This window comes from Lottia gigantea (assembly GCF_000327385.1).
Source record: "Lottia gigantea unplaced genomic scaffold LOTGIsca_62, whole genome shotgun sequence".
Lineage (NCBI taxonomy): Eukaryota > Metazoa > Mollusca > Gastropoda > Lottiidae > Lottia > Lottia gigantea.
This window is the reverse complement of record NW_008710115.1, coordinates 1642830-1653211: the sequence shown is the minus strand read 5'-3', so window position 1 is coordinate 1653211 and position 10382 is coordinate 1642830. Positions and strand designations below refer to the sequence as shown.

At 34.4% G+C, this 10382-nt stretch overlaps 2 protein-coding genes across 2 annotated transcripts; one reads left to right on the top strand and one right to left on the bottom strand.

The window, feature by feature from the left end:
- The first annotated feature begins 2130 nt into the window (after positions 1 to 2130).
- Positions 2131 to 3390, top strand: LOTGIDRAFT_220498 (hypothetical protein). The gene is made up of 3 exons (XM_009064433.1): positions 2131 to 2319; positions 2636 to 2787; positions 2987 to 3390. Exons 1-3 carry the CDS (start codon positions 2175 to 2177, stop codon positions 3200 to 3202), a joined length of 513 nt encoding a protein of 170 aa, XP_009062681.1. The 5' UTR covers positions 2131 to 2174; the 3' UTR covers positions 3203 to 3390.
- A 287-nt stretch (positions 3391 to 3677) lies between these two features.
- On the bottom strand, positions 3678 to 6086 carry LOTGIDRAFT_166977 (hypothetical protein; the record flags this gene model as incomplete). Its single annotated transcript, XM_009064432.1, has 1 exon — positions 3678 to 6086. The coding sequence occupies one exon, from the start codon at positions 6084 to 6086 to the stop codon at positions 3678 to 3680; it is 2409 nt and encodes an 802-aa protein (XP_009062680.1).
- Between the last annotated feature and the right edge of the window lie 4296 nt (positions 6087 to 10382).

Below are 10382 nucleotides of genomic sequence, written 5' to 3'. Positions count from 1 at the left end.
ATAGATAGTTTTGATTAGATAAATAGTGTAATAAAATTATAGTCTTAATAGATGATGTGGTGAAGAGAACAGATGATATATAACAGAGATTCTCACTAGATTCACTAAACTATTCCAATTAGAATTTCCTTGGAGAAATATCAGTAAAAAATTGTGTTTAAAAAGTGGGCCTAATTCATGATGCTTAAGCTTAACGTATATCAACCCACGTTAAAATTTTTTTAATATTGTCTTAACGTCTTCTTTCTCAATGTACAAGTTGTTATTAGGTAGATGTAGATATATTCTATTTAATGATAATGTTTATTGAATATTAATAATTAAAGAAATTTAAATATAATATTAGGTTACTTGTTACCCATTACCATAATAATGGTATATGTTTTATTAATATGTTAATGAAGGTAAATAAAAATATGACACGACCTCATTGCCTGCAATGGAATGCGAAGTTTGACCAATGAAGGTATGTCAGGTCTACATTACAAGGCTGAAATATTAATGATTGATTCTGTGATTGCATGGAGTAACTAAATATCAGTTTATATATCAAAAAAAAATATGTCTAAAAAGAGTATTTGGAATTGCATATACTAGTCTTTGAAAACAATTACAGCGTTCTACTTGATTTTGTTCTATTTAGGATCCTCTGTAATAATTTAATATTGTTATCTTTAATTGTTAAAGAACATAATGAAATTATTGTCAATATTGTTTGTTTTAAATGTAACATTTTGTACTTAAATTAAAAGCCATCAATCAAACAATTCTATTTTTGTGAAATATTCTACCAATAATATCTAGCCTGGTGATTGTTAGGTAATGTTATGGTAGGATACCACATATATTGACAGAAAATACGAGTATTGCAAACACAGGCTTAAGTGTATACAAAATAGGACAGGAAATCTCTAATGAGAGAAGTGTCTTTGAGGATGTAATACAGTGGTTTCCAACCTTTTTCAGCTCTCTGAGTCCTGAAGCAATAACCTGGACCTTTCGCACTCCGAAAATATGTTTCATCCACATTTTTAAAAGGTGTTGATGTGAGGTACTCTCTCAATTAAAAACAAATTCTTCTCCTAAACAGTTGGCCATACCCCTGACACCCTAGTCCCACACCTACAGAGGGTGAAAACACCCCAGGTTGGGCACCGGGGATGTTTGTTAGATGATCATTTTCTTGAATCCTCATAAAACAATTTAGTTTTACGTCTTGTCCATGCCATTGGTTTCAGAGATCAATGTCACCCATAGAATAATAAACAAACTATTTGACTTAATGTCCTTGTCCAAAGGTTGATAATGTATTGAATGGTTAGTATGAATAACAGTTAGGGTCCGTACGCATAAAGACAAATGAATTATATGATTCAAAAATTAAAAGCAAAATTCTTCTGAAAGAAGGTTTATTTTGTTCTCCAGTTGTTTCCGTCTCGAAACTACGTGATAGTAATGATTTGGGGCTGACTTTCAGTAAAAAAAATTAGTTCCTTATCTAAACTGTTTAGTACGTACTGCCTTAGAGTAATTGCATTCATTATATAAGAATTGAGAATTCAAAGCTAAAGTAATAATGATCCGGAATACAGTGATCATTAAATTAACCACATATAGTGGTACCAGAGAATGACTTGAGCTCATCTCTGCCCTGGTGGTGATAACGGGGGAAAACATAGATATCCTATAGCTCAGTGGGGGAAAAGCATCTCAAGGGGAGTAACTTGTACTAATTGTTCTCGTCTGAAAGTTGAAAATACTATGATCAATATAGTTGACGCTTTTGTGATCGTCGAAAATATCTCTTCGGTCTCGAGAGATCATGAATCGTTTTGGCTGTAAAAAATGTTGGCTTTTATTTTCTATAGAAAATCCAAACAGCGATTATCTCCCTTAATATTATATTTCAAGTAGTTATATATATAGATTTGAGATTTCAACAACAGTTGTAATAGTGACCAATAAATATAGAAAATACCAACATAACAGTTTATTATGTTTAAGTGAACCATATAAGGTGTGTATCTGTATCTAAATCGATTCATATTGCGGATTTTCACCCTTTTTTGTGATTATAGAGGATTAATACTTGAGATATAGGCCCTACCATGGCTACTAATAGTAATACCACTGTAGTTGAAAATGAAAGTAGTAATGTGGATTATTCGAAGCGGATGAAATCGGATTTAAAGGGAAAACAACGATTTTTCTTCTTCTATCGTAAAGAATCTCCATTTAGTCAGTTCCACTCGAGTAAATTTAGTGTTGATGATAAAGAATTCAGTTGTGCTGAACAGTATATGATGTACAGTAAAGCAGGTTAGTAGCAGTACACGTTCTGTTAATAGTCTATTTCTACGACAGATATTATAAGGCCATTTGAAATTAATTTTATGTTTTTACCGATTGTTTGTAATAGTATTAGAATGTTAATGTTTTATCCAGAAATATCTGGATATCTAGCAATTTTGGCTTATTAATATATTTATTTACTTAGAAACTGTTTGACAATAATTTTTTTTAGCCTAATTCGTAAATTAATAAGGTTTAAATAATAATTGAAATAGGCTACCATAGGATAGACCTGCCAAAAATAAAACTGAAATCAAAGGCACATTTCATTGGATTTTTTTAGTTCTGTTTAACGACGAGGTAATGAAAAAAGCTATATTAAAGACAAGCAACCCGGCTGAGATGAAGAAATGTGGACGAAGAGTAAAAGATTTCGATGCAGATGTTTGGAATAAGCATTGTGTGGATATTGTTAGAACCGGAAACGAAGCTAAGGTAGGCCACTTTCCCCAACATACAGAGCTTTCTGCTAACACTATAATTCCTCCTGAGCACAAAAGATAAGAAACGAGGACTGATTTGTATTGAAGATGTTGCAGATGACATGATGTTCAGCAAGTTGGTATGACCCAGGTACGACCCAGTAGGGCGTACATAGGCTACATTACCTTTAGAATTTGTTGATCTTTTTCAGTTTTCACAGAATGAGACGTTGAAAGAGCAGTTATTCCAGACGTATCCAAAAACATTAGCGGAAGCCAGTCCTATGGATAGGATATGGGGTATAGGACTCTCAGAGAAAAACGAATTGGCATGGGACAGCAAAACATGGCGAGGGAAAAATCTTTTAGGATACACATTGACTGAAGTTCGTGATAAACTGATGAAAGACGAAGATCTTATTGATTAACGTGATTCCCTGTGATTCGATTAGTTTACTTTTGGTGCTTCTTATGTTCAGACCATCTGATCATAATATAGGTCTTGCTCATACTTTAAGGATCCCGTTCATACTTGTACAGTAAACAAACTTTACTCTAAATAGCATATGATTGATAGAATTCTTACTGTGAACGTACTTTGCTTAAGAATATTGTCAGATTCATTACAAATGTCCGTGTTAACAGCTAGGAAATCCGTATTAAAAGCACCCTTCATTTTGAAGCAGCAGACCCATAAAAATCCAGATCTCAATCAAACAACCATCATGTTAAGTTATTATGATAAATTTATTCGTCATTAATAATCATCACATTATCCTTCTATGATATACTGTACATAATTTATCATGTATTTCATAATACATTCAATATTTGGCACATTGTACGTTGTTAAATAAAACGTCATATTATCTATGAGATCTCTAGTCCAGCTAGGCATATATCTTACACCAAAGATTCTACAGATATTGAAGGTTGGTGGCGACTATTTACTCGTGTTGCTTGATGCGATTGAAACATTTGCTGCTCTGCCTGTAAGGGGCGAGGAAATGTCTGTAATCCTGAAGAATTCAGCACCTCTTTCGACTCTCTATCATTTAAACGATATTTCTGAAAATAAAATTTCGGTGGCACTGATTCAGATTGTTCGGCAACACATTCGGTGCTTTGTATGAACTGTTTCAGTTTATCAATCTCTTTTAAGCTATTTTTGTGTCCGTGTAGCCGCGAAGGTCTTTTGGTGTCGTTTTTACGATTATCTTGTGTAATTGGTTTGTTTTGCTCGCGGCATGGACCATATTTGGAAATGGGAACGTTGAAATGTTTAATTATAGGCCTATGTTCCTGAAAGCTATTTTTCCTACAAATTTGATCTCTGCTCTGAAAAGATTTTGAATTGTCCACGGCAGTTTGCTTACTGCTGAATTTGGCACTTGATGATCTACCGTTCAGACGTCGAATCGTCCAGTGGTCTTCGTGTGTCTTTTCATGTATAAGATCAAAGATGTTGACGGTTTCTAAAAGCCACGATTTGATTCTTGTATCTGCTTCAACAGTTTTGGTGGGAAGACGATCCAGATTTTCAAAAGAGGGTCGAGTGGAACTGTTCCACATTGCACGATCACTGGAAGAAAATGTCAGTTTTGTATTGGATGAAGTTGTTTTCGAGACTGAGGTGTCCTCGTCATTATAATAGTCCTCATCATCACCATCAGATCGTAAACTAAAACTATCACTAAGTGAATCTGTGTACCATACCGGATGTTTGGTTAATTTGTTGACATTGAGTGGAAGGACTGTCCGTGTTCGACAAGTATCATCAACATACATACTCTGTGTCCTCTGAATCCTCTTGTGTAAATTTGGATTTCGGAGATGCGTTCTACTATTCAAGTATGAATCATCCAGAAAGATACCGCCGTGTATTGTAAAAGGTCGGGGATTTCCCAGTTTGAAGCCCCTTCTTCCTGTCACACGTTTGTTATTTCGCGGTGTACACAATGTTATATCTTGATCACTCTCATTAAGACTTGAAACAAAGGCTGTACCAGGAATGGACGGACTTGATCTCTGAGTTGATGACGCAGTGAAACGAACCAAAGAATTCGTTTCACTTAAAATATGTTTCTTTGAAATCGATGCTTTTTGTTGGAAACTGGACTTCATGTGCGGAAATATTAAATCGTGATTGAAAGACTCGTAATCCAAATCGGTGTTCTGGGTACCACCGGAAGTACATCGTGATATGACGGTCTCTGTTGTTTGACTTTCTGCTGATGTTGTATGATGCAGACTAGAAATTGTTTTCTTGGAAGACTTTAATCCCTTAGATTTGCACTCTGATTTGCTAACGTAAACAGAACTTTTGGCCACAGTCGGTTTTATTTCACTTATGATGGTAAGAAGATAACATCCGGAATATTTAGCGATCAGAGCGCACACAAAACACATTAACAGAAACACAACGGTGATCAACTTGGTTAAATAATCTTTATCAGAATACAGAAGCCACACAGCTGACATAACTATATTCTCCACTAATATCAGGGCATAAAACGCCACATATTTACATTGTATTATACGTAAATTAGATTCCATCATTTCAAAGACATGGAAAAAAGACAAAGCTGTAAAACGACACAAATTCCATGGACTACAGCGTTTCACTTTCCAAGTAATATCCTTCGTACATGTCATAAAAGTGAAAAACACCAGTATAAAATGGACCCAACCAGGAACAGTTGCCCAATAAACAACCACAGAAGCCATCAATATGATAGTCACAATGCGGGTAGCCAGCATCAAAAACGTTCCAAAACATAAAAGAAAAACACCCGTAAAACGCTTTCCAAATTTTTGAATTTCCGAATCATCACAATTAACTAAAGAATATTTTAATGAATAAGAACTGAATGATATTGATAAAGATAAACATGATATAAATAATGTTAAAGCGGAGATGATGCCACCATCTTGGAGTACGAGTTGCAGCAGATCAACACCACCATGAAGTATGAGAAACGGAATAGTCTGTATACCACAATGGATAAATCGTATTATCAGAATTTGTCGCTCGATTCCCTGACTACGTAAATTATGAAGTCTCCAAATTAGTCCCAGCTGCAAACAGTGACAGGCAACACAAACTGTTTTGTTTATTGGAGGTTTCTGAAGATCACTTTTTAATATCCATACCAAAGATGTGATATTGGCGAGGATATAAGATAACACAATAAGCACTAGAGATGACACAAATATTGTAAATGGAATAGTTGTTTGAAACACGACATATAGTTGTAGAATTGTTTCCGCATACAACAAAATAATACCGAATACAAAAACCTCTCGCAGCATTTTGGCAGGTTCATTCAAAATTTTGACGTTTACTCATAGTATATACTCTTCGTTTTACGTAATGATATCCAACAATGTCATAATGCAGCCAACTAAACGTTCACTTCCATTCTGGGAGATTTTGTTTGACTATGAACCAAAATAATCTTCTTATCTTAAAAGACACATTGTCAAAAGTTGGACTAAATGGTCGTATTTATTTTCTGAAATATTTGTCATTGAAGAAACCGGCGTCTTCCTTTTCTTTCTTTGTGTTCAGTCAATCCGGTGCAGAAACGATGTGAATTCTGGTAAACAAACAGCCCGACTGATCTTTAAACATTCAGATTTTACTCCTGATCACGACTTTAAACACAAAACCTGTAAAGTCAATTAATAGCATTTGACACACGAAATCTAACTAGCCAGGTATGCTGAAGCTAGGGTTTACAAGTGTGAAAATGGTCTAAGGTCATAGAAACTAACATAATATACAAAGAACTGCACCATTGAATCCTTTAATCACTCATCTCCTATAGAATACAGATAATGGTCATTTGATGCTGTCTTGGAACTACAGGTCTCCCTACTTATTACGCTCGTGATTTGATGTATCTGAAAATATCAAAAATATTGTTAATTACCATTCTCGCCATGTGAAATAGTAAAAACTGTAAAGAGGGCAAGTGTTAATATATTAAAGAAGAGGCCGACATTAAAAGGTGGGTGGCCAGGGTCGAGGTGATAAGACAAATAATGAATTAAAGTGAAATCACGACATCTTTCTTGATCTATTTATTTTAAATCTTTGTGATAATCTTAAGCTTTGACACTTTTTCTATCTCAACGTAGTAAAAACGCCGACGTCCCTCCTTTAACCAATTTCATTATAAAAAAGTGTCTAGTTATCTGTATAAGTCAAAGATTAGCATATCTGGTCAATATTGTTGAGCTAATTATTCAAAAATTTACGTGGACATTAAATATAGATAAAAAAAAAAGGTATTCGATTTTATTTATTTAATTTTAAACACGACTGTTTAATACTCCTAATAATAACATTTTTTTCCCTTCATAATATGTTTTTAGAACATGGGTGAGACGGCGACAAAATGATAAAATTTAGCTTACATGCATAACTAATGGATTTATTTATCAATATATTTTTTTGATAAATAATAGACTGCAAAGTCGTCATATCATGATTAAACATAAATCATAGTCAAGGGCACAACAAGCAACCCTGTTTTATACCCCTATCAAATGGTTGGCACGCAAATATAAACTTTTCGGATTTAGCAATCTGAGAACTATTTTCCAAACTTCCACCTTTACATATTTCAGAAAAAGTCTATATTTATGAAATACGATAGACATTACCTGTAACCTACTGTATCAACCGCTTCGTATTCGTATAATGGCTTATTAGATATGGTGTGTTATAGCCCCGTATGGCCAATGATATTGTCAATAAACACTTTCCCAGGTTAATGAAAGGAAAATTAAACAACTTAACATATTAATATAAAAATATTAGCATAACTTTATAACGTTTACAACCGTTTAAAGGGTCAATAAGAGTAACCCTTATTATTCCTATTTGACCTATATAGTTTTATAGTTGTATTATTTAAAAGACCTCGTTGAACTGAATATTTTGTATTGTATATTGTATAAACTTGTGATATAATTCGTTTTACATACCCAGTAGGCTACATATATGCATATTACAATCCTTTTAAGAAATAATAACGACCAACAACCACATAAATGACTTTAACATTATGTTCATTTGATATATAATGGATCTTATAGACTTGTTATTGCATGATATTACAATAATCCGCTATAATCCCTAGATCAAAATAATCTGATTATAACTCCGGTCTTTAATCTTATACTGACCTTATTTAATTTCAATCAATATATACCACCTCCAAATATCGATGATATATTAAGATAACTGCTGATTTGCAAGACATATATTTGAATTTCGCCATTTCTGTTTAATTATCCACACATGGTGTAAATTGAATCCCTACCCTTTCAACTAAATAGATTAAGATGATTAACTTCAATATCTGTGATAAATATATACAGCGTAATTGCTTAAAAAATTTGTGCTTTGTATGTATGTCTTGAATTAAGTATTTGATTTCACTTACCTGAATTTTGAAATCCTTTTACAGATCAAATGGGGCACGCAGTTATCTTAACACACAAGACGAATCCTCTTTTCCTTACACGATAACAAGCAATAAAGATCAAATTCACGATCGTATCTTCCGCTTCATTGTTATTGAAATAGATCCTTTTTGATATGAGACTGTTGCAACATAATGATCTTATCTCTTAAGTAAGGAAAAAGTTGGTAGAACAGAGAGAAAACACACAAGGTGACCGAATATGTTCAACGACCTACACTGGACTGAATGTTGTGATCAAGTCTACAATTTAAATAAAGTCCGAAAAGATTAGTTTCTGAAAACAAACGTTAATCTGTGACCTCATTGTAATCATTATCACAGGTAAGATGAACCCCCTACCGTCCTGAGCCTTGTATATTTTCAATGGGATTAATTCAACAATAGGTAATCCCTGATCAGACCAACCAATAACTAAATAATTAATGTTATAAAGTTAGGTTTTAATTGTACAGCAGGTGTAGAGGATATCTTGAAAGTTGACCACCATCCGACGCAAAGAATGGCAATATTTAGATATAGTCTGGCATTCATGAGATGAAAGAACATATCCGATACGTTATCACATGCAAATGAAATAATTACATTTTCATTATACAAATAATTCTCAAATTCTTGTTACAAAATTCTCAATTTCTTATTACAATAAAATTTTTCTCAATTTGATCAATATTCCTTGTTTTTCATAATTATATAAGATTTGAACGACATGCGATAAAAGGTTTATCTATAGTGTCCCTCTTAATCTTTATATTGTTTCTTGTTGGTATATATTTTATGTTTTACTCTCCATTGCATTTGATGACGACACGTGTGTATTGTGTTGAAACGTTATGTGCCCAACCTTATTAAAGAAGTGTGTTATATTCCATAATATTGTCTTGTGTTGTGTTATTTCATAATTATAAATCTTTATTTCTCTATTTCTCATTATAACAATTCTCTGTTTCTCTCTATTTCTCTTTAAAACAAGTCTCAATTTTCAGTTCCGTTTCACAATTCTATGACAATTCTTCATTTCCCGCTATAATAATTCTTCATTATTCGCTATAATAATTTACTATTTCTCGCTATAATAATTTACTATTTCTCGCTATAATAATTTACTATTTTTACTATTTCTCATTATAACAATCCTCAATTTCTCCTTTATTATCAAAGAAGAATTCGGGTCGACCCTTAGATCGGTATAATATAATAAAAATATATTCAACAGCCTCTTCATAAATATGACTACCTTCACCAACTTCACTCATGTTCTCTTAGTTCCTGTCCTTTTCCTCTCTATCTACCTTGCCTCCTCTTCCTGCTGACCTAGCGCCATTTCTCTCTCCCTCTCAACTTCCCCTGTCTCTTCTTTCTACTGACCCAACGCCATTTCCCCCTCAACTTCCCCTGTCTCTTCTTCCTACTGACCTACCGCTATTTCTCTCTCTCTCTCTCAACTTCCCCAGTCTCTTCTTTCTACTTACCCAACGCCATTTGTCTCTCCCTCTCAACTTACCTGTCTCTTCTCTCTACTGACCCAACACCATTTGTCTCTCCCTCTCAACTTACCTGTCTCTTCTCTCTACTGACCCAACGCCATTTCCCTCTCAACTTCCCTGTCTCTTCTTTCTACCGACCCAACGCCATTTCTCTCTCCCTCTCAACTTACCTGTCTCTTCTCTCTACTGACCCAACGCCATTTATCTCTCCCTCTCAACTTACCTGTCTCTTCTCTCTACTGACCCAACGCCATTTCCCTCTCAATTTCCCTGTCTCTTCTTTCTACTGACCCAACGCCATTTCCCTCTCAACTTCCCCAGTTTCTTCTTTCTACTGACCCAACGCCATTTGTCTCTCCCTCTCAACTTACCTGTCTCTTCTATCTACTGACCCAACGCCATTTGTCTCTCCCTCTCAACTTACCTGTCTCTTCTCTCTACTGACCCAACGCCATTTCTCTCTCCCTCTCAACTTACCTGTCTCTTCTCTCTACTGACCCAACGCCATTTGTCTCTCCCTCTCAACTTACCTGTCTCTTCTATCTACTGACCCAACGCCATTTCCCTCTCAACTTCCCCAGTCTCTTCTTTCTACTGACCCAACGCCATTTGTCTCTCCCTCTCAA